Here is a 25,722-nt window from a genome sequence, read left to right as displayed (position 1 = left end):
AATGGGTTCTAACTGTCAGAGTTGCAGAATCTTTCACCTTTAGCATGAAGGTTTACAGATATCACAAAGATGCAACGCGACTGATGGCGGCGTAAGCCATGCCTTTAACATTCCAGAAGGGTTCCATTTTCATACTTTTTATGCCTTTTACCACACTCTGCCTCAAATACAGTATTAACACATTATTACCTCTTTGGGGGCCCTACTGCAGACACAGGACCCAATGGAGGTAAAACCCCACTTCCAGATTGGAGGCCCGGATGCTTCACATACCAACTTCTACCCTTTTTCTTTTCCTCAAGAACAGTCGTAACACTTCCAACAGCGGGAAAACAGAACAGTAGCAAAACAATATTGAAAGCATTTTAAATTATTTACTAGGTTAAGAGGGTGAAATGATACTTTAAATACATCAAATTTCATCGTCTAGGCCATTTTTTGGTGGCAAAGTGGTATTGATCTTTCCAAATGCTTAAAATTAACTATTTTCCAGAAGGTCATTATTTGATTAAAGGCATTAAAGTTGAGGGCAAGAAGCAGGGCACTTTTTCTTCTTCCCCATTCAAATCATCATGTAATTTAATAAAAACCATCCCATCATGTCCTGTAATAAAAACACTTATCTTAAGATACTGTTCTTTACCTAACATATTAACCTTTAAATGTTATGAAGTTCTTTAGAAGAAAAACCTTTGCTAAAGCAGATAATTCTATAACATAATGAGAGGCCCCCACCATTAACATTAATAAAGATACATGTTCTCCTCTATGGAATTAGTAGGAAATACATTAATCTTTCTCCCCAGTTTAATAACATCTACTTTGTGTTCTGTGAAGAAAATCTCAGCAGGCGCTGAGTAACTTTTCCTGCTACGTTAACGTTGGTCTTATTAAAGAAAACACGGGAAATAAGTTTGAACAGAGACGTACCAATAAATTTTCATGCTAAAAGTAGCACATTACATCCACTGTATTTAAAGAGGGCTTTTAAAAAGAAACATATTTTAAATAGAATACCCGTGTGTATGTATTCCCCAAATGTATTTATTTTCAAGGTATGGTTTCTGATACCTGTATTTGCTGAAAAGAAAAAAAAAATCATGATAGTTTAAAACTATTACTAGTTTTATACTTCTAAACTGGCACTGTTGTAAACCCTCTCCAGGTTATTTAAGGGACTCAGTATCTCAGCCAAAAATCTGTGGGTTTCCATACTGTGGAAACAGGACATACAGTGGCTACTGGTCAATTTCTCCCGAGTAAATTTTTGCCACTTTATCTTTAAAAGGTTAAACACATCCAAGCAGAGTCTCTGGAGATTTCTGAGTAGCAAAAAGAAATGCTCATACAATCTGAGGAAAAGCTCCCACTAAAATTTAGTGAATTTTGAATAATCAGAATCATTGGTAAATAATCTTCAGCATGTAATTTTGCTTAAAATTTAAGTAAAAAAATGAAAATAGCTTTTATGTTCCCCTCTTTTCTACCTTGTCAAAGCCACTGGCTTTATGGCACACGTAAATATAGTGTTTTTTTTTCTTTTCCTACAGATTGTTTGATCCGTAGTAAGATTATCAGATGACAGTTTGGCCAGAGTAGATAAAAATGGCTCCCACTTTAAAAGGTTGTTAGACAAGGAGCTCTTACAGTTTAAAGAATATTTTCAGGAAGGAGAATCTGAGTAGGGAAAAAGGAGGGATGAGAGAAAAGCATGAAATTGTAGATAACATATTAAACTAGCTAGCAAGAAAATAATCTTGTATTTTGATTGAAACAGAGAACTTCCAAAGAAAGGCTGAATTTTCCGTTAAAAACATTAGATTTGGAAGATATCTAACTTAAAGGTTTAATTTTTCTTATACTTCGTATACTAACCTGCTTTCAAGATCATTTCTTCAAAGCTTCAGTGAAGCAAACAAAAATGTGGCTTACAAGCCTGATTCTTGAATATGGACTCAAAAAGAATTTTTTTTGTTTTCTCTCCTCAATCTAAGATGTATTTTCGACACTACATAAATGTCAGTGATATGATTTGGCTCCTGTTTAACATTTATACACACTGTGCCTTAATATCGTACTTAAGTTTTTATTCTCCTCTCACTCTCCATAAATAGTGCCGTTAAAAAACAGAAAAGTCAGTACTCCCAAGGTCCATCAATGTCAGCCTTTCTTCTATCGTGCAGAATCCACGACTCCTTTCCACCTGTCGTCCACCACTGACTTGTCAGCCTGGGAGTCGTCTCCCTTGAAGTATGCTCTTAGGTACCAAGCATTCTTTTCAATTACTCCAAATGGACAATTATTTTGATTTCTGGACAAAAAACCATTTAACTAATCATGCCTTTTCTTAACTCAGGGGAAACAGTGCACCGATGATGACTAGAGCTATCATACGAAGTTGTGACACCTAAAGGAGCAAATAAATGTGATGTCTAGCTTAGCCTATGGAACTTCCTGCCAGATAAATACACAGGTTTAACTAAGCTTTCTTGAATCCCCTTAGCCATCTCTGAGATGCTCTTAGAAAAGAGATGCTGGGATGAAAATCATTGCTCTGGTCTTTCAAACTGCCCAAAGTTATCTTACTGTTCAAAATGCCCTTCAAAGGCTTCCCATCACAGAGAAAATGCTCACACTCCATGGGGCTGCCCTGAAGGCTACTCCCAATCCCATTCATGTCCTAATTCACTGGATTATTTATGAGCTGTTGCCCAGCACTTCCCCACTTTCTATTCTCCATCCTTCATACTGAAGGAAAGCCCTTTCTCCTTTTTTCTGCCCATCCAAACACTAACTCTCCTTCTAGTAATGCTCAAACACCTCAGTATATTGATAAAGGGTTATATCCCATGTAGGCATTAATGTATGTGAACTTGAGCAAATTACCTTTTTGAGCCTCAGCTCCTCCTCTACGAAGTGCAGACAATAGGAGTATTAATCTCACAGGACTGTGACTGGTACATATGAAATAGAACACATTCAGCCCAGTGCCTGGTCCATGATAACTACAAAAAGGTCTGATGAACTTAAATTGAAAGCACTTGCCTTAAAAAGGCTCACAGTGTATTTGGGAAGCATTCAAAAATAACTGCCAGTACAAGGCAGTGAGTGATCAAGGTCAATGATGGACAGACATCAAGGGCGATCCAAGTGGCGAGGAAGAAGAGATGGTCTGTGTGGTCCAGAAACTCTACACTGATGAAAAGTGATATTGGCTTGGCCTTGAAAAATAGGCAATATATAAAATGGTGAGGATAATGAAAAAAAGGAGGAAAATGAATTATCAATGCGCTGGGAAAAATAGGTAGATCAGTTGCTTGTATGTACACTCTTTCGCTATAGCTCTTTCCCATACTGGACTTTCTTGAGAATACTCAAGTACTGTGACCTCACCTCCTTTACATGCTGTACTTCTAAGACCCATTTATTAAGAATGCCTGGGGTTTGGGGTGCCTGGGTGGCTCAGTCGGTTAAGTGTCTGACTCTTGATTTCGGCCCAGATCATGATCTCATGATTCATGAGATCAAGGCCCACGTCGGGCTCTGTGCTGACAGTGCGGAGCCTGCCTGGGATTCTTTCTCTCTCTTTCTCTCTGCCCCTCCCCTGCTTGCTCGTTCTCTATCTTTCAAAATAAAGTAAAACAAAATTTTTAAAAATCATTAAAAAAAAAGCAACAAAGTTAAAAAAAAAAAAAGCAAGCCTGGGTTTGAATATGTATTCCTATTCCACTATTTACCAGCCCTGTATCTTTGGTCAAGCTTTTCAACTTCTTTAGACCTCAATTTTCTCCTCTGCAAATGGGGGTAATTTTACCACTACTCATAGGGTTGTGTGAGTTAAAAGAGACAATCCGTGCAAGGGGTTCGGCACACAGAAGCAGTATGACAAATGTCAGCTCTCACTATTTTTATTATTGTTGCCATTATCACAAAGATAATCCAAAGGAATTTGAGTATCTGGGGAGTTAATGAAAACAGCTCAGTTATCACATCCCAAACTGAACCCAATATCTTCCTCTTATAGACTACGTTCTCCTCATATGTAGTTTAACTCAATAGCATCAGCACCCACCTAGTCACCTGGGCTGAAAGGCTGTTATTTGAAGTATAAACTGGTATAATCTTGCTGATGGGCAATGTGGAAATGTTGAATGTAGAAATATCTAGTAATCACCTTTAAAACACAAAAGCCTTTCTTTATCCAATAATTCTACTTTTTAAAAAAAATTTTTTTTTTCAACGTTTATTTATTTTTGGTACAGAGAGAGACAGAGCATGAACGGGGGAGGGGCAGAAAGAGAGGGAGACACAGAATCGGAAACAGGCTCCAGGCTCTGAGCCATCAGCCCAGAGCCTGACGCGGGGCTCGAACTCACGCACCGCGAGATCGTGACCTGGCTGAAGTCGGACGCTTAACCGACTGCGCCACCCAGGCGCCCCCCAATAATTCTACTTTTAAGAATGTGTTCTAAATAAATGATAAAGAGGGGTGCCTGGGTGGCTCAGTCAGTGAAGCGTCCGACTTTGGCTCAGGTCATGATCTCACGGTTTGTGGGTTCGAGCCCCATGTTGGGCTCCATGCTCATAGCTCAGAACCTGGATCCTGCTTCAGATTCTGGGTCTCCTTCTCTCTCTGCCTCTCCCCTGCTCGTGCTCTCTCTCTCTCTCAAAAATAAACATTGAAAAAGTTTTTTTAATAAATAAATAAATAAATGATAAAGAGGTATACAAATATTTAACTATAATAATGTTCATGTCAGCATTATTTGTGATAGGAAACGTAGAATATAACTTAAATCTATCTTAGTAGGAAAGTAAAAGATATGTATAGCATATGAATAAAGGTAAGACATATATGTACCTGTGCATATACATATGTATACGTATACATATGTGTGTATAAAGAACATAAATCAGGCTATCTTTAGTTAATTTGGGATTCTGAGTATTTCCTTACGTTCTTCTTTATGCTTGCATTTTTTTTTATAGTAGCTGTATGTTTTCAATAAAAAAACTTAGCAAACAGCTTCAATTAAAAATCTGATATTTCTTGTCTGCTTGCTTTATAAAGAGAACAATCATGATGAATTCCTGCCAATTCTACTCCTTCAGAACATTTCTTGAATTGGTTCCTTATTTTCCATTCCTACTGCTCTGGTTGAGGCCAGAGCGTTTCTTCCACGAACTAACGCTGATGGGTTTCTTTAATTCAGCTCCCTGCCCCGCCCCCCATCTCAGCTGAATTACATTTATCATAAACAAACGTCCACACAAATAGCCCTTTGAGTGACACAGTCTTCATTTTCCTTCATCCAAGGGGCCTGGACATGCCCTGAGGCTCACGCTTGAATGAGTGAGTGTAAAAATGCAGCAAAGGATTCCCTGTAACACTGCAGTGGCAGTAAGTTCGAGGGAGAGAGAGAGAGAGAGAGAGCTGTAAAAATTGCACAATCTGGACCATTTAGTTAGTGGCAAGAAACCGTTTACCTCTCTGAAATTCCTGAGGGTATCATGTATTGTAGCAAAGTCCCAAAACTTGCATTCATCATGATGCTAAAGTTCAAAAAAACTAAGACGCAAACTGAGCTCATCTTACTAGGTTTAAGGAGGCAGGGTAGCACGATTAAAGGCTTCTGTCAAAAGCAAATACAACATCGGATTGTTTCAAGAAGCTGAATGGGAAAGTTCACTTTTCCCAAACCCCTCAACTCAAATAAATACGGACTCGTACACAGCAATGTTATGAAGCAAATGTCTCATCATGCGGTGCCCTAAAGTCACCATTAAAGTTTTACAGGGTGTATTTGTCTTTTCAAAACTATGAAGATCATGAAGAATGTTGCTGAATATCCATATATGCTACGTGCAAAAAAAAGAAGAAACCAAACCTGTAAAAACTTGAGCTTATAAAACAAATAATTTTTCGGTGATGATCTACTTGATACAGGGATTTATCTGCTTACAAAAATAATTTGCTACAGGTTATTTTAAACAAATATTTCCTCCAGTGCATTTTTAGTTGGTTTATATAAAACTTTTCAACACTGCAGACATCTCCTAGAATGAGCTATATGTCCCATTATGCATATTTAGGGGCTAGGAATTAAAAATTTAAATCTTCCCTCTATGATATCCTAGGAAAGATAACAAAGAATTTTTAAAACCAGAGGAAGGCAATTCGGGATTGTAAAAGTTATGGGACTCATATCCTAAGAGGAACAATCAAGCGGGCAGGGTCATTATGAGCTCCCGTTGCTTATGATTTTGCTGATAAAGTAACACCCATTTTGTGGCCAAAACCCACATCATTTTATCCATTATGCAAACCTACTAATCAGAGGTTGGCTTAATTGAGGGATTCAAATCTTGTGATTCCCAAGGACACATCAAAAAAAGAAGGCATAAATATTTCTAGAAGCATCACGTGGATCCCAGTGACAATGGCCGGGTTATAATTTTACCAATAAGAGGAGACAGGGGAGGCTGAGCTCTCTGCACAGGTCAACTGAGTCACTCCTCAGGACCACTGAAACTGTCTTATACCTGGGGAAGGCAGGCTCCGAGAGGGCCCCGGGGGAGGGGGACAGGAGTGTGACCCTACTCTGTCTTTCGGAGCACAGAATCTCCCTCCTCCCACCAGAGCTCCTTTAGGAATGTGCTGGGTTTTGTGAGGGCAAAATTGAGAACGGATGAAATGTGCTTCTGAATCATTTTATTCTTCTACAAATAATCATTAAGTGCCATCTATGTGCCACCTACTGTGCAGGCTAAGAGGAGATGTGGGGACAGATATAATAGGGAGTCATTTCCGCCAGCACTTATAGTCCAGTGAGGAAAGAACAGCTTACACTTCAGATGGAAGTTGATATTAAAGGTGAAGCCCCCTGGACGCAGAGTCTCCAGTCGAAGGGCAAAGGCCTTTTCTCACAAAGTCATCTGTATGTGGCATCAGCGTGTTGGAGAAAAGGCTGCCAATAGGTTTCTGTTTTTGCTGTTGTTGTTTTAAATGTTATGGCAATGAATCTAACCCCTGCTTACATGCTCTGAAGTGAAGGACCCTTGAAAAATAAGCATAGTATAAAGTCATAAATAACAAAGGTTTCCCCTGCAAATTCAAGAATTCTTCAGCTAATGTACTAAAAAAATATGTAATTTTCCCCCTACATATAATTTATCTAATCATTGATCTCATTTCTTTTGTGCCATTGACCCTTCTGGCAAGCTGGTAAAGCCCACAGATGATGCCTTTCCAGAACAATGTTTTTATGTGCCTGAAATAAAATGCATAAGATTATGAAGAAAACCAATTATGCTGAAATACGGTTATCAAAAATTTGTGATACAGTGATATAAATGCTTCTTTATTAACACACTCAATAACAGTACCTAACAACAGATCTGATAACTACTGTGATTTTATAGTGGTGAGCAAAGATAATATTTTGAGATATCTGCAGTAACTTAATGTGATATGAAAATATTTGTGATTTTTACTGGTGACAAATTCATAGGTATTGTTAATACTACTATGATTTGTTGCCTATATTGATAATTGAATAAAATGTCAAACTTCAGTAAAATGTTAGTGAAAATAAAGATTTCTTTTTCTATCCAAGTTCATGGACCCCTGGGGGGAAGGTGGGCTACAGTTAAGAACTCCCATCACCCCACGTGCGTGTGTGTGTATACACACATTTATACTCCAACACACACACACACACACACACACACACACACACACTTCAAATATTTTCTACAGCTATCTTCTATAAGCTCCTAGTAGTTTAGAAAATTTTGGTTATTTATGGATTCATGGAATAGATTTTATTTTATTTTATTTTTGCCACTAAAGGACCAAGCCTGTTAGAGACGGTTGGAGGAAAAGAGCTAATCACTAGCTCAGCACAATGGTTCCCAGACTATGTCCTCAGGAGCCCCAGGTTTCGATCAGGGCATCTCAACAGTGCCATGATCGATGAGAAGGCCCACCTCCGTCCAGTCCTCAAGTCAATCAAAATGGGGGAAGGCTTTTGATTTATTTATGTCAGGGCTGGATGAGATTTCATTCATAAAACAATAGTTTTTCCAGTTTAAAAATCTCTGATTCACAATTACGCTAGCACATATATACCTCACTCTTTCTTCCTGGTCCCGTTACAAACTTACAAAACGGTGCACAACCTCTGAACAAAGCAACCGTATTCTAATTTAGTTAACTTCCTACCAGCCGAGTAACTGCAAAGGTGGACAAGATGAGCAGAGTATCCTTTGAGAAATGCCCATCTGCCAAAAGAGGAACACTAATGGGGTTTTCTGAAGACACCTGGGTTTCCCAAACAGAAGGGGATAAGGCAGCAGGGCAGAGAGAGGATGGAGGCAGGGAAAGGAACAGAACGGTGACATGGGCGTCCTATGGGGCGCGGGGACCTGTGAAAGGCTAGGAAACCAGGGTAATCAAAGCGCCAGGCAAGCAGCCCTTGCTCTCATCACCACTTTTCAAAGAGCAAACGGTTATAAAGTGTTTGCCTTTGAGATCTGAGGAGAGGGCAAGAAGGAAGCTAGTCAAATAGAGGATTAAAGCAAGGAAAAAAGTGAATGGGAAAGATGGTAGGTGGGGGTGGGCTGGGGGTGGGACAGGGAGAAAATACCCGAGCACACATCCGTCTCCTCACTATATATGTAGCACAGTGCTCAATGTATCCAGAAATACAACGCAACTTTCTGTCTAGAAATTAAGCTTGATGGATAAGGCTTTAGTCCTTATGGTTATCCAGGGTCCAAGTTATTTAGTCTCTTTAATCAAAATACTAAAATAAAATCATTACCCATTAGGCTATTACCCTTCCCCCAATCTCCAAACACACAAGCAAAAATTAATTGCAAGCCAGGAAGAAAGAAGGCAATTTAGACAGTAACAGCTTGGCATGGACTGAGCTGGATTTCCTAATAGCATTTGTCTGTTTGTGAATGTATATTTTATTTACAGCTTTCACTTCCTTGACCTTATTGAAAGTAATTTATTTTTAGCTAATCTACATTTCATTTAAACCACCAAATACTCCATCAATGAACCAGCCAAGTAGCACCCATAACAAGTAGCACTCGTGCTGGCACCATTAGTAAATGGGTAAACATTTAAAGGAGACATGTGGGAATGGGCACTCCTCAGCAGCTATTAAATGCTACAGGTACCAATTTATGAACTTGCAAATACGGGCTTCAAGCTATTCCTTCAACTGAGCTGTCATTCCCTGCCTCCTTTTTCTGGTGTACTTTCTCTTTCACTCATCTCTTCCAAACCGGGGATTTCTCATGGACCAAGAATAGTTTTTCCTCTTTAATGTGTTATCCTTCCCATGACTTGCACCAGTCCCCAAACAGTGAGATGTTAAAGGCAGAATTTCAGGCATCAGTTAAAAAAAACCAAGCAAACAAACAAACAAAAAATGTGTTTAAGGAGGACACTCTTTAGCAACCTTCCAGTCACAGTGTTTTGGCAAACCACTGCCCTGCCACATGTTAAGCCAAGCTCGTTCCCCAACTGAACTGAGCTCATCTCATGTCCATATTGTACTGGTTCCTCTAGGTCCTTGATAATGAGACAGAGGTCTTTCAGGTAGGTAATAACCAGTCTCAGATGACTTTACGAGAGCCTCAGTTCATCTATTATCAACATGAAGTTTTCACACTGGATCTCAAACAATCAATCCTCCCCACTCTATCCCACCTATGAATGCTTTCTGGCCACAGGCCCCAAAATAGCACTTTGTCTGTCCCCCCACCAAACTAAGCCCTGTCAGTATTCAAAACCTTACCTCCTCTGTGACTCATTCCTAGACTAACACACCTGTCGGCAGTACCTTCAATCAAAATTGCATCCTCTTTCATACTTGTGCACCTGTTTCAGCAACAAACACACAGAGGTCGGGACTGCAAGGGACATTGGGTCAGACATAATCTGACCCAACCAATTTTACCTTCCTAAAGGGGAAGTTCAGAGCCTGAGAGGTTAAATGACTTGCCTGGGGCCACACGGCATGATAGCAGTGGGACTGCGATCACCACTCTTTGCAATCCTCAATGCTTTCTCTGAAAGATGAAGTTTACGTCCAAGTTGTTATATAAACCATCTGTGAGCTTGTAAATTAGTTACCATCGCCCTATCTCTATCTGCCATAGATGTTCAGAAACATGCCCTCCCATTCCTGTCAGCTTGGAATAAAAAGATGAGCTTCACTGTAAATGATATCGGTGATTTCAACAATGAAAAATGCAAATAGTGGGTCCGAAAGAAAACAGCATATAGCCAATTCTACTTTCCTGTACGTTTTCAGGAGGATCCAACAGCAATGCAAAAGAACAGCTGCTCGGTGGCTGGGGAAAGTGGCCTGAGTTGGGCAAGATAAAGTTTTGTGAACTACTTTCTACTGAATCTTCAACCATGACTTGTTAACAGATACATGAAAACTGTTCTTTTATTAGACAGGGTCGTGGAGCAGGGTCCACAAAGAAAACTGTAATCTTTTTTTGAACAATGGGATTTTTGTAATCTAATTAAGTTGAATGACAAGACATGCTCTTCTCCCATACTCAAAATACTCAATATTTTCAAACTCCATACATAAAACAGCATCCCTAAACAGTAACTCTTTTTTGTTCCCTCCTCTCCTTCCTGAGCCCTTTTGTATCAACAGGTGTGCTGGGAACAAAGAAATTCTAATACACAAAAACAAAAGTTTGCAAACATGGAAAACTAGTGGATGATTTTTCAGAATGTTAATGAAATCTTTCATTCGCTGTGGAACAAATCAAGTTTCCTTTACCTAGTGAGCGCTACTAATGACTGCAAAATGTGATTCCATTTGCATGCTGGCTTATCCCTAACAGATCTTGAGGCAGCTGTGCAAAAACTTCAGGGCTATTAAAACCAGGGCAGTAGCAATGAAGTTATAAGGTGCGGGATTTTTTTTCTTAACTCCACTCCTCGCATTTCTTGGACTCATCCCCATACATCCTATGTTTAGTATTCTTGGGAACCCTGAAATACAAGTGACTGAAGCGGTGGTGGGTTGACTTTACTATTTACTGACCAGCACCTTCACCTTTGTGTTAAGAAGGATTTTTGAGGTGATATCTGTATTCAACAGGAGATACTGTTGTGACGGATTGCTTAGGTGAGGACCGAATCAAATCTTCGATATCTGCATCTTGCAAAATGACTACAAAGGCAGATGAAGACTGTGAAAAGAAACTGACCTAATAATTTGGTATCGACCATGTGAACTGCTGAGCATCTGAGATGGGAGATGGGTTCTAACTAAAAGGCAAATACTTTTTGTTTTCCCTTGGAGGTGATATTCAAGCCAGAATAAAGTATGAAGAGGCAGAAAATGTTAAAATTTCCAGTTGGAAGAGATCGCGCAGCAAACCCAAAACACACAGAAAATAGCCAGAGTGAAAGGAAAGAAAGTTCTGGTCAAAAACGGCGAAGTTTTTTGTTTTGTTTTTTTTTAATGTGAGAAAGTAACAAAGGAAGAGGGAAAATGAATAAAGTAAGGGAACAAGAATAAAAAGCCCACAGGTCTGTGGGAAATGGCACTTCTTATCAGATAATAGGAATCACCACAGAATCCTAGGAAGCTTCCAAAAGTGAGGTTCATAACTGAAGTAGTAAAAGTAAAGATAAAAGAAAAGGAGTGTATTTTATTTGGCATTAAAAGACCTTTAACTAGGCTGTATCTATGGTTTTAAATGTTCTCTAAAGTGGATTGTGGTGAACCTTCTCCAGAGGTACGATTCTAAATCACTACTGATCCTATTTCTTTCTCCTCTCTTAATTTTAGTTTTCTCCTGGCTTACTTGCTTTCTTATGGCTCCAATACTTTAATTTTTTTATGGCTGGATTCTTCTGAGACTGGTGATAACTCTGGCCTTATATGGTTACCTACTGAGCCTGTACTTTCTGCCAGGTTATCTCCAATTTTTCTACAGAAACAGAAATCACTGGTTTTCAACTCTACCTTTCGGACTGATTCTGCAGATCCACAGACATCTCTAAGAAATAAATTTCCTGATTGGCCCCATTTTGTGTTTGCATTGCCTGGGACATGACCATAAAGCCTAAACTAGCAACTTTTCATTAAAAAAAAAAAAAATAGGGAAACTGTCCTTTAAAAAGCTATATATGCCCAACAGTAAATATGCTTTCAGAACTTATGTTCAAATAACAGGTTTAACCCTGAAAAAAAAAAAAAACAAAACCAAAACCAAAAACAAGGGAATAGACCAAAGGGATAATATCCCTTCCATCCAAAATAAACGTTAGACAAAATAATGGAAAGGCCAATGGAGAATCTTTTTCTCATTTGAGTTTTGGTGAAAGTGGAAAAACGGGATTTGAGGAAGACTGTGATAAAATAACCCGGAAAAAAACAGGCAACTTCTCCATTTTTATAGACACTTAACTTCTTCTCATTGCATTTTATTTTTATTTAAGCACATCTTCAACACGCACACATACATACCCCAACTCTTAAGAAAAAAAAGGGACTGAAATTTTAGTTACACCACATGTGGTTTTCATTTGTGAAAAATGAACAAGCTGTTTGTGGTTAAACTGTCTAATCGCCTGTTATCAATCTAGCGCTGCATTCAAGATTTACAGGATACATCAGCTTCTGTGCCACATTAGCTGTAAGGGGGGGGGGGGTTGGGAGGAAAAAGGAGGAGGAGAGAGTTTATCCTGAGGAATAATATTTCCAATGCAGCCACACTCGCACTACATCTGGTTGTGCTGGTAGCGGCAGTTAAATTGAAATATTTCACAGCGTGTGTCAGAAACATGCAGAATGGTAATTATGACAGATCTGATTAAGCCGGAGTGCCACAAGCTCCCTGGCCAGCGCCGGTTGTGCAGGTGTGACCTTGTGCGTGCCTGCGTGTGTAAATAAAATTAATTACAAGCGAGAGGGTGAAGGCTTCAGTGACATCACAAAGCGGAGAAACTCCCAAGGGGGAGACCTAATGGAATATTTTCCCTCAGTCTAATAATACAGTTCATATTGACTTGAGGTAATTAGTGGGATCATTAAAGCAGTTTTCCCGGCGTATTTGGCTGCCTGATCAGATTAGTGAAAATGTTCTTCAGAACAAGCCCTGTGTGGTCTGCCAGAGAGGAGGAAATAAAAAGCAACAAAGCATATTTTGGAATGATAAGCAGTGCTGGACTTTTAGTCTAGCAAAAAATCTCTACTTCTCTCTGGAGCCTCCAGATCTAAGTGTCCTGTCCATTTTAATTCTTCTATTCGACTTGGGTATTCCTATACACATTCGGAACTATTTCTTTTCCTTCCCCTTTCTCTCCGTCAAATCAGACTGCTTTGTCACAAAGAGCCATCCCAACTCCCAACAAATCTCTTTTAAACAAGGCAATTTTAAAATTGGGAAAAGTATCTTAAATGACTGCTTTCCTGTTAACTGACAATATGGGGCAATCAGGAGAGTCGAAAATCCCGGGAAGCAATGCCACTTCAAATTCACCTGCTAAACAAAAGATGCCTCTCTTATGTCACACGGAACAGAGATTTACATGTTCATTCACATTTGGATCTCAAAATGGGTGTCGCGTAGGCCAAAGTTGGGGCAAACGCTCTTCCAGTTGAGCAGAATACAGAGCCCTCGTCAAGAAAAGGGCCATTTGTTTGAAAATACTCTATTGAGCATGCTCTACCTTGCCACTGGAATGTGCCAAGCGCTGTCACAGATGGCAGGCTCTGACAGTTCCCATCCGTAGCGCCGATACTCGACAGTTCAGCACAAGATCAGTGACATTCTGTCTCATTAGAACCACGCTAATTATCACAGCTAGTTTCAGGGGAAACCATGTGTTGCAATGGTCAATTTGAAGGAGTCTGTGCATCAACAAACTGGTAATAAGGATCAGACACCTTATTATATGACAGCATGCTGCCTATGATCTGATTTACGGAATCAGAGGCACTGAGGCGGCCGAGGAGGCTGGCAGTTTATGAAACAGTGTGTTTAAACCCAATTCCTGAAGCATACTGGTTGAAAAGGGAACTGTTAAAAAAAATACACAAAGGCAACTGGAGTTGTTGAAGCAAGCGATCAAAGGAGAATAGATTCTCTATTAACATACAACGGACGTAGATTAAGACTTAGAAAAAAGACCACTTCATCAATTTAACAACATGGCAACTCCCAAAGAGGATGGAACTTCTATTTTTACAAGGTATTTCGTGACAAACTACAACAGAATGGCTGTATTTCTACTAATCTCTAAAATATATACATTTATTTTTACATGAGTTGTCTATGACGTTGTGTTTTGTCATGCAAAAGAATTGCATGTGTAAAAGCTTAACAACTATACGTCTAAAAATGAATAATCTTAAAGGTTACTTTTTAAGGTACTGAAGGTATTATTCTGGCAGAACAGAAAAAAAAATCCACATTAGATTCGTATTACCAACCTATGTTCTTCAATCCTTCTCTTAGCACCTTTCATTGATGTGAAATTTTAATGGTGCAGTTTCTTCCAGAGCTATTTTTCTATTGTCATTTTGCATAAATGCATTTTCATAGTTCATTCATTTCACAGGGCCTTTATTTTCATTTCTCATATGAGGAAAAAAAGAAGATAAAGCTAAAATAAAACCTACCTTTACTACCCAAAACATAAAAGACAACTGTTGAGACTTCTGAGGAAACGCTTTTTCTTTCAACTTGGTAGTCTGTGAAAGGATTGTATCAGTGTTACAGTTATGTGCTAAGTGTCAGAGAATTACGTGCAGCCTGAGGATTAAATGCTTTTAAGAGTTAAACCCCACTGGTTTGCTCTCTTCTCTGCTCCCGTTTTGTGGCTACCTGAGCTTGTCCTGAAGAACTCACTCTTGAAGGGTCAAAACCGAACGTATAACACAAGAGCTTCCAGAAAAAGGATCTCTGCCAGATACTCAGTCCACGCTTTTCAACTTACACTAACATTTAAGGACAAAAGGTGGCCTCAATTAAAACAGATTCTATAAATACATAATTGGTATACTTGTGCTTTAGAACGTGTATGCTGAACTACTTTAAAGTGACCCACTCTTGTGGTAACCTTCCTTGGACTTCCTCATACGGTGATCCTCTTTAAAGAGCTGGCCCGGTATCTACAAATGGATTCCTTTCCAATATTGTCTACAATTTTCTTGCGACATTTTCGAAAGATGGAGAAAATAGGCTTAATGACTTATGACTATATTTATAACGGTTAACTTATTAAATGGGTCAATGAGGAAAATGTATTTACATGATTTTAATTAATTTTAAATTTAAGGGAAAAGAGTCAACATTTTATTTATTTATTTATCTATCTTAATTTATTCAGAGTGCATATGGGTGGGGGGGAGAAGAGAGATAGAGACATCGAGAATATCTTAAGCAGGCCCCACACCAAGCACGGAGTCCAACGTGGGGCTCAATCGCACAACCCTAAGATCATGACCTAAGCCACAATCAAGAGTTGGACCCTTAACTGACTGATGCTCAACTTCACCCAGGCATCCCCAAAATGAACATTTTAAATGAATTGAAAGCGGCAGGAGGACAACTGAAAATCTGTCCAAGTTGTTTAAAATAGATAGCATCAAGTGTCTAGAAGGAAAAATATCCCTTTACATGATTTTGTAGCCAAAAATATATTGAGCAAGTGTTCTACTTAATTCTGGGTTTCCTCGATCGAATCCTAGATTTATAAAACCTAGATTTATAAAACATATGCTTGTCTTTATACTGTAGGGAGGCTGGTATTCAGATCCACAAATTTAACTAGCTCTTAAAACACTGTGGGACAGGGGTGCCTGGGTGGCTCAGTCAGTTGAGCGTCCGACTTTAGCTCAGGTCATGATCTCGTGGCTCCGTGAGCTCGAGCCCCGCGACGGGCTCTGTGCTGACAGCTCGGAGCCTGGAGCCTGCTTCGGATTCTGTGTCTCCCTCTCACTCGCTCCTCACCCACTCACATTCTGTCTCTGTCTCTCTCAAAAATAAATAAACATTTAAAAAAATTAAAACAAAGGAAACCAAAAGCATCGTGAAACATACAATCATGTACCCTTTAAACTGTTGGAGCATGTCACTATTTGTGTATTTAAAACCGTTGATTTCTTGCAGTACCCAGCGGTCATATGCTTTGACCGCTGGGTCCTGCAAGAAAAAACTGTGTGTACTGAAGAACCTGATGGGAGATGGACACCAGAACCAGAAAGAGAAAGCCTTTCTTTCTTTCTAAAGCTTACCATTGTACCATCTGGCAAAAGAGAACTATTTATAGGATTCAGTTCCATTATCATATAGCAGGCAATGAAATGTAGATATGGAACTGAGAGTCAATAAGCTGGTAACTGGTACACTTGGAAAATACATATATGTGGAATGACTGAATCACATGTTACTACTGTATGTTTAACTGTGTAAGAAACTGCTAGCTTTTCCAGAGCGGTTGTACCATTTACATTCCCATGGTCAGCAATGTATGAGTTTCTCAGATGTTCCACACCATCACTAACACTTGGTCTTTTCACTTTTAGTTATTGTAGTGAATTTGATATGGTATATATTTTTGGCTTTAATTAACATTTTTCTGATGGCGAATGATGTGATAGCCTTTTTATTTTCCTTTTGGCCACTCGAATATCTTTTGTTGATAAGTGTCGAAATATTTTGCTCATTAAAACAAATTAGATTGTCTTTTTATAACTAAGTTAAAAAAAATAAAAACAAAACCGTTGATTTCAATAGTCCTGTTTAGCAACCAACTAGAAATATAACAGGCGTACATTTTAGAAAACTAAATCCAATATGGATTCCCGGTATTTAGACATGAGAGGTTTTTAGGTGGTTATCAACACAGAACACCTTAAATGGGAGACAGATGGAACACCACATCCTTATCATTCAAGAATGCAGTACGGGGGCCTCCCGCATGGGTGTTAATGGGCATATGGGCAGGTTGCTGAAGTGGCTACACTCGGGGTGGTCTTGCTTCTCTCCTTGCTCTCCCCTCAAAGTACTTCTCTGACCCTTTCTCTACCAGGGATGCTGATTCAGGGAAATTTGAGCCGTATCTCCCAGGATCACCTCTACCCAGTAAAAAATAATAAAAAAAAAAAATTAAAAAATTAAATAAAATAGAAAGCACTAGATGGAGAGTGTGTAAAGAGGCAGTTCTCTCCTCAGACCTTGGCTGAAGAAAACTTGATTTGCCTGAGAGGAGGGGCTATGAGGACAATATGTAAAGATCATCCCACAGACTCCCAGAAAAGGATGTGGCACCAGAAATAACAGAAACCGTGACTCTCAGATCTGCAGGGGCCTCCTTTGTGTCTTAAATAAGAGGCTACACAGGTGAAATCGTGTTGCAGCAAAGTCTGTTGCATGAACATTCCAAAAGAATGAATCAGCACTGAGCTTCAAAGTATAGTTTCCGTGAAGTATAATTTAATTCTGACAAAATAAAAGATGCCTTCACTAACATGCTGGAATACAGTATGCAATCATGGTTCCGTGGTTTTTTTTTCCCCCCTGGATTTTGTCACTATGCATTCCTATCCCCGGCAATGAAAATTACATTTTTTTTGCCCCATTTCTAGCCCCACTGATCCGTGGTATGTCTTCGTACTTGTATCTAAGACATTCTAATCACCATCTAAGAATTTCAAACCCAAAGGCCACAAAGATGCACGAAAGCTTCCTTCTTTCTTCCACTCCCCCCTCCCTTCGCTCCCCTCACTAAAGGCTTTGAACCTCGGTGACAAAAGTGTCGGAAAAGTGAATGGAAGAAAGCAAAAGGCTTTAAATTATTTGGTCTCTTCCACTGGTCGTGCTGTCTTTTGCAGAAGCAAAGAACCACTTTTTTTCTTTTTTTCTTCTTTGAGCACTAAAACCATACCTATCAACTAGCTGTTATCAGTAGCAGGCAAAGAGTCCTGTAACTGTACGGGACTGGTGGGTAGGGAGTGCCAAAAATTATACTCAGTCATATTCAGTCAGATAGAATTTTCATCATCCCGTCGCTCTACCTAAAAGAAATACCCTGTTCAATAAAGCACCGGAGAGAAATCATTTTCTAAACACAAGTGGCGATGCAGCACCGGCCCATAAAAGCCCTGTACTCCTGTATTACTGTATCTGGAAGCCCCACCTCTGCAGACACGAAAATCAATGTAACAATTCGATGTACAAGGCAAGGCCTATGGTGCCGCTAATGTCCCCTTGCTGGACATACACCTTAAGTCTCAGAGCTCTCAGGGGGTTTGCTGTGGAATAAAATTAGATTCCAACATCTGCCACCATTAAGGAAAAAATTCCATTTCCATCTCCCATATGAAAACACTATAACCAATGAACAGTAACTGAACCTTGCTACCGTAATGGTTATTACCCAAATCAACTATTTTTTTTTAAACAGTAAAATTAGCGAATTCTGCTCTCATAATTATTTGAATGTTATCAGACTAAATGTTTGATAAAATTCCAATATGATTCACTTGGAAAAACTGCTGCTTATTTGAATACCCAGAATATAAAGTGTATTCATTTGGAGCTATTCACATTATGTTTAAAGCATATCATCTTTTTAAAGTTTGCATTAGCCTGCTTTCCTACCCAAGCACAGAAAGTAGCCTACCTTCAGTTTTTACTTGCATATTTTATTCAGACATTTCTATTAGAGTTAAAAACAATCCCATCTCTATTACTCATCGAAAAGAAGAGATCATGTAATACATGTGAAATGGTGGAATCCACAGAGTTGGTTTCTTTTACCGAAAATACTTTGTGCATTAGTCAGTACATAGCCCAACTGTGATATGTGTGGTTTCGTAACATTCTGGGACCGTGGAAACTTTCAAATAATTACACTGCCTCCCAGCTACCTAAAGCTTTACCTTTTAGTTTAAAATGGAAAGTATTTCAGATACATACACAGATAATAAGAAGTCACTCTGTGTAGAGGTCTGAGCCCCTTGGGTAGCACATTATAAGACATTATCCATTTGTGCAGAGTGCTGTATAATTTAAAAGCTCTTCTGCATCTATTGTAGCATGTGACCTTCTCCCATGTTGAAAGAATCTTGGGCTCAAAAAGGTTAAATAATTTTTCAATATTATAACACCAGTGATACAGACACGACCATAGCCTACTTTGGGGATCCCCCACCATGGATCTCCCCCTAGCACAATGGGACATGAAAAAGCCTGGATTCCAAGGACCCTATTCTGGTAAGAACCCGTATTCCATGGAAATGTCAATGAAGAAAGGAAAGTTCTCACCGTTCCCTCGATCAAATTAGTCCAACACCCCTAATTCCTCTTTCCTGGAGCGGGGTATCACTTCAGGACTGAGGCTACCTAGAACCCCAAGGAAATTCTAAAATAGGAGGCCAGATGCAGAGAATCAAGAAATTAGGATTGGCTCTACTATTTATGAGTCCGGTGACTCTCGCGTATAAAATGAGGAAAACAAGCCCAGCTCAAAAGGTTACTCTGAGAATTAAATGTAGGTCATTCGTAACGCACAGTGGAGTCTAAGTACAAAGACGGTGCTGGAAGGTAAGCTAGCCCAGAGAACCAGAAGCAGATGGAGTGAGACGGGCTGAGATAAAAGACTTCTGTTCTTCCCTTTTTACACACACGTCATTTTCAGGGACCTCTGCCACACTCTGACAAGCCTTGACACATACATCCAAGAAGTAAATCGCTCTTTTAGAGGTTAAAATTTTGACCACGAGAAGGTCAATCTAGTTTGAAGATTTCAGCGGGGGGGGGGGGGGGGGGGGGGGGCGGGGTTATTTGCTGGTTTTTCCATTTCCTTCACAAAAATCATGGCAGAACAGAACTTAAATAGTGACTACTTCCCTTGTTAAGTCACACTTTTCCAAGTGGTATATATACACAGTTTTTGGACTGCTTATTTTTAAGGAATCGCAAATCTTTCTACAAAGTTTCATAATGAGGGCAGTGCTAACACCTAAACTGACCAACAAAGAGAAAACTACAAAAATCCTCTGTTGGGAAGTTACAGGAGAGTAGAAGTTAGGAAGAATAAGTATCCGAGAGAATGAAAGTTAACACTATGCTGGACCCCACAGCCAACAACCGGCTCCCTGGATTCTTCCTTCTTCAGTAATGAGGGGATCAGGTTAAGGGGTTCTGGGAAACACACCGTCCTGGCAGAGGCCCAGAAGCTGCCAATCGACACTTGCTGAAAGAGACTCACGAGGAGCTTCTTAGGACAGGGGCAGAGAGCTGGGATGTTTAAAAAACTCGCCAGAACAGCACTCACGTGACGTTACCAACCAACTGCCGCCAGTGTCTGAAGAGTTCCCACATCAGTAACTCAGCCCAGTTGGGCAGATGTGGAGACATCATATAAGAGAAAGAAAGGATGAAGGTAGCAAAGGGACTGCCAACCCTAAAGGAGCTCTGCGTTTCGGAAAGGAAATGGGGAGGGAGGAAATGCCACTGAATTCAAGGACAGATGACAAGCAAGGAAAAGGACAGTTATCAAAAAGTTTTACTATTTTGTATGTTTTAAGGCTGACCCCATATATTACAATAATACACACCTAGTTTCTCTGTTCATCTATTTTGGGGAGTGGAGAAAGGGGCTCTATAGGGATCCAGTCTGTTGTTCTTGCTAATTTAATTGGACAGGTCAGAAAAGATGTAGGATCAGAAAGAAAGGCAAGATAATATACGTCTGAATACGAGATCCTCATCATAATTAGACTAAATAGCCCAAACAAGAACGTGCAGGGTGGGTGGGTGAGGGGTAAAGGGAGAACAGGACATTTCTCCTTAATGCATAGTCTTGGCATGTAAATGAAGACATCTGAAGAAGCACACAGGTTTGAAGCGGCTCTAACATTCTATCATAATTAGAAACATTTCAAGAGCCCTGTAATTTCCAATCAAAATTACAGTAATTTCCGATATACAAGCCATGATTCATGACAGAATTTTACATTCCATGAGAGATTACGGTGGCCTGATGTATGACACGCTGAGTACAGCACTAACATAAACAATTCAGTTTAATGTTTAAACAGCACTTGATGTTTAGAATCTCACAATAAAAGAAACATATTATTGTAGAAATTATCACTTTGACAGTGATTGAAGGGTAGGCAGGCATGTGGCCTATAAAGCTATAATTTTTACAGTCCACAGCTTGAGTTTAATCATTTTTATATAACATTTCCAAGATATCCCTTAAGTATTTCAACCAGTCTATAACTTAAATAAGAACAACCTTTTCTAAAGCAAAACTCCTATCAAGTACCACGATTAATGCGGATAGAGAAAAATTTTAGGAAGAGCTAAAAAAAAAAAAAAAAGTATGGTATAGTCAATCCAGTGAATGTAAATACTCTCAGAATTGTATATTTTTATCAGAAGTTGACAGCAGCAAAGAAGGCCGTTTTACAAAGGAGAGTTCACTAATGATAGGGAAAACATGTCTGTCTAAAATTGCAAGTTGTTAAAATCTCACCTGAGCCCTTGACTGCCTCTAAATCCCCACCTTGATCTTGTTACCAAATATTTTGTAAAGGAGAAGACAGTTCAGTATTCTTTTGGTCCTTTAAAAAGTATTTGTGGCTTTGAACAAAGGTTTAGAAGTAATTATAAGTTTGTTCCTATGGATGACCCTGCTTTTGATGGGCACAAATTATCAATATATGAAAATTATACTGATAAAGGACTGCATTTTCTGTCCTTTGTTACATATTCATCTTGTTTAGTGGGGACTTGTAACTTTTCCAATTCATTTCTATTCATTTATAATTTACCAGACTTGGACAGTTTTTCCAGTTGCAATTCAGTCTGTACGTCTTACATATCATGTATCTATGTAAAAATGAGGGTCATTAATGTGCAAAGTTTTGTTTGGTGGGCGAGCTGGTTTGTTTTAGTGAGTGCACCTAATAGATGCAGATGGCTGAGTTGGAACAGAAGAAACTATTATGTTTGCAGTATTTTAGGATGGAGATCAAGGTCATCTAAGTAATAACGAAACAATAGTAATTCAAGTTACTTGCACCAGTACAATAGACCACATTGAGAAATTGCCTCTACATTACAATATCCTTCTGAAAACAACTATTAACTGACCCCAGAGAGTTACCGAGAAATCCTTGGTCTGGAGAGTAGGTGTTGGGAGGAAAACAGAACCACTTATCTACTGCCTGAATCTGAACAACATATTTTTTTCATCACAGAGCTCTGTCAATAATCCTGGAGACTCTGACCTCTCACGGATGCAATAGGGTCAATACTGCAATAGGGTCAATTCAGTAGGGTCAATACTGAAAACAGACACCCCTCTGAAAGAAATTTTCACAGGCATCGCGGATCAACATTCTCAGTGCCTAACAGAGGCTCTTACCTGGCTTTTGGTTGCGGCAACCTTTGCAAACAGTGCTTGGGACACTTTAGCGCGCTTCATTTCCTGCTGAATCTCATCATAAATGGAAGCATTAATGTTCATGGTATTGTTCTCTGGTTTCCCATTCCTCTCAGTGGCAATCGTAGCTGTTTTCACCTACAAAACATTTTCAACATGACTGTCATTTTTCATTGGCCAAATTGTTTTGAAGCTTTTCAGGCTCGGCATCCAAACTGGACACTGTTGTTCCTTTTATGATCAAGGTGATCAACAGTGCAGTCATTCAACATTAGTTATTACCCCGAGATCAGATTGCTTAAGTTAAGAAAGTCACACTGTCACAGGTGATTGCATCGGTAATAAGACAGCAATTGCCAGCTGACAAACAGGAATTAGAGCATCATAAAGTAAGTTTTCTGGAAAACAGAATAGTTTCAAAGACTTGAAAACCCTAAACTAATTGTTTCCCAATTACTGTCCATTGCAATTCTAACAAAGGAAATTCACAATTAAAATCATAATGCCCAGTGCTGTACCTTCACTGGGTGCCCGGTGCCTAATAGACAATTGCATCACTAATAGCTATCACATACTATGGCCTTTTTAATTTTAGACTCTTTTTTTTCAATGCCTGTTCCTCTTATGTTTCATTTTTAAAATCTTCCATAACAAAGCCATTTGCAAAGCTGCATATTTAAATCTTCTATCCATCCATGAAACAGGTAGAGTGCCTTGTTTAATTATCATAAAGGCTGGTTGCATTTTACACGTGCGTGTCCGAGCTGTTCTGTATAATTATTTCATCTTCTCCTGGCACCCCAGTCTGTAACTATTTCCTTTTGACTTGTGGAACCAGACAATAAGAAAATGTTTCACAATATTTAACAGAACATTACTACAAGTTACACATATTATAGAATTGGTGACTTTATAAATATATTCAAAATGAATAATCTTGAGCGAAAAATTAGCATCAATGCCTTTGGTAATAACAATAAGCAGGTATCAGCAGGAAAATGACACAAAATTTGGGGGTAAAAATAAAATCTCAACCTCAAAATTTATTGATAACTATTACTAATTTTTAAAACTCCTAATTTAATTTTTATTATGCAGTCATGTGAATCAGCCTGGAAATTTTTACATATACACGATGTCGTTGCTTTTTTACCAGGAAATTGGGGAAAATGTAAATGAAGTCACCACAGATGCAGGACCCTGCTTCTCCCAGCAAAATGACTCACTAAGGGCCACATTTCTTAGGATCCCTTCCAGTGCCCAGGTTTCCGTTATCATCTTGGACAATTCCTCACATATACAATGAGCAACAGAAAATGAAGTCCATTCCACAATGAATGATTTTTTTTTTTTTTTTTTGGTCACGAAATGATACATCCTTTTAGTCACGCTGCAAATCTTTCAGAATCGCCGTTAATATTTGGTTATCAAAAGATATGCAGAGGTTATCCTAAAGCAATTCAATCCTCTGCACTTGAGAGGAAATAGAAGTCTTTAAAACATGCCTCCTAACTTCTAGCCAGTTAGCAAAATAACACCCTTAACTTGCTTAACTTGAGGAGGCAGGGAGATTCTTCCACTTGGACACTACCCTTCTAGGCACTGAAAGGATGATGCTGTGAAATGGGTGGGCCACAGGCCCAAGTGAGGACACAGAGAGTAAGGCAGGGTAAGTCACCAACTGGTTAGACCTCATTTGCCACTACTAACCTATAAGCTGGAGATGGGAATGGCAAGCGTGGAAGTGTGATTTCCAGAATGCCCCTTCCAGCTCTATGGCTCCAGAATGCAAGGGCACTCTCGGAGGTATATTAACGACTGGAGGCCACTAAGAACATACCCGGGGCTTTGAAGCAATAATCTGCTAAATACCACTTTAGGAGCCAGAAGAGTTAAAGCATTACCATAAATTGCCTACAAAGTTGCTTTGGTGAGATTCGCAACTTTGCTCTGGGGTGGTCTTGCTTTGAGGCAGAAGGATAGATTTGATCACCCCATGGGGTCTCTTTTAATACCTATTTTTCTCACTGCTTAAATGAAAGAGAAAAGAAAAGCCATTTCAATCGCTTTGAAAATTGAATGTTATGGAAATGGGGGCATGAAGTCCAGTACATTGGAAGAAAGTTCCTTGGTAGCAATCTGCTTAGCAATAGTTAAGGAAGCAGGCTTTGGAAACTTGTTTCAGTTTGTTTTTAAAATAATTGTCATTCTTTTGTAAAAACTATGTTTAAGAATTTATCTTTGAGGTGGGCTATAATCATTTGTTTCAACCCTGTGATCTGGTTTCTAAAAATTTCTTCTGTTTAATTTTTTTTAATAAAGCAATTTCAACTGGAACCAAAAAGCAAGAATTTCAAATCATTAAAAAAAAAATCAAGTAACTGCTTCCTAGTAGGCAACACAATCAAAAGTGGAAAAGGCGTACAGACGAAACCTTTAAAACTGAAAAAAAAAAAAAATTAGAGCAACAATTTTTTTTTAAATATAAAGAAACTCTATCACTCATTTAAAAAAATATTTAGAAAAGCTTTTCTTTATCATCTTGTTGGCTCAGATATGTATCTTATCATAGATAAGCTATTAGAATTCTGGAATCACATTTTTTCCTAAGCACAAGCTATTGCTTAAGGGGAACTGACTTGGACAGCTTTTCAAAAATATGAAAGCTGAATTTTTCCCCAGGTAAAAATGGAAACGAAAATCTTTTCTACCTCACTCTACTAAGTACTATTTTAGCTTAGTACAAAAAAAAATCTTCGTTAATCCTGGTTTAGCTTTTAATATTATATCACACATTAAAATTCATAAAGTAGTTCATTCCAGGCAAAACAAACTACTCTTCAGCTCTTCTCCGCAAATAGCACAGGAGGTAAAATAAATGCAGTTGCTTTCCGAATAGCTTTTATCAAGGTAGGGTGTGCTACTCCCTCATTACCGCGGCGCCGGGGAAGCAGTTGAGAATCGGAGCTTCTACGATTATACCCTCCCAAGTGAGCTCAGGGTGCAAGCACGGGGGTCTGCTTTATATTTCACTAAAATCTGTGCAGGAGAACGCAAGTTTTCCAGGAAAATTCTATTTTGTTTCTCCATGGATCGCTGAATGCATCAAATCCTGCTAGCAAACGAAGTCTACGTACTATATACATGCCACCTACCTCATACATACTACTCAAAACGAACTCTACTGTGGTCCTGATCAGTGTATGTACGATTCGTTGATGGAGGAGGGACTGCCTGCAAGCACCTAGTGCACACGT

At 39.1% G+C, this 25,722-nt stretch overlaps 1 protein-coding gene across 7 annotated transcripts in view; it reads right to left on the bottom strand.

The window, feature by feature from the left end:
• SATB1 (SATB homeobox 1) overlaps nucleotides 1-25,722 on the bottom strand; it is a 103,470-nt gene that overhangs the window by 12,550 nt on the left and 65,198 nt on the right. For all 7 annotated transcript variants that reach the window (XM_047099475.1, XM_047099474.1, XM_047099476.1 and 4 more), the window contains one exon: nucleotides 22,448-22,603. In XM_047099475.1, coding sequence (XP_046955431.1) covers nucleotides 22,448-22,603 — 156 coding nt within the window. The remainder of the gene's footprint in view (nucleotides 1-22,447; nucleotides 22,604-25,722) is intronic.

Source organism: Lynx rufus, unplaced genomic scaffold, assembly GCF_022079265.1.
Source record: "Lynx rufus isolate CCGP_SWC_20201006 ecotype Redwood Valley unplaced genomic scaffold, mLynRuf1.p SCAF_5, whole genome shotgun sequence".
Classification (NCBI taxonomy): domain Eukaryota; kingdom Metazoa; phylum Chordata; class Mammalia; order Carnivora; family Felidae; genus Lynx; species Lynx rufus.
The sequence above is the reverse complement of the archived record's forward strand: the minus strand, read 5'-3'. Positions and strand labels throughout refer to the sequence as shown.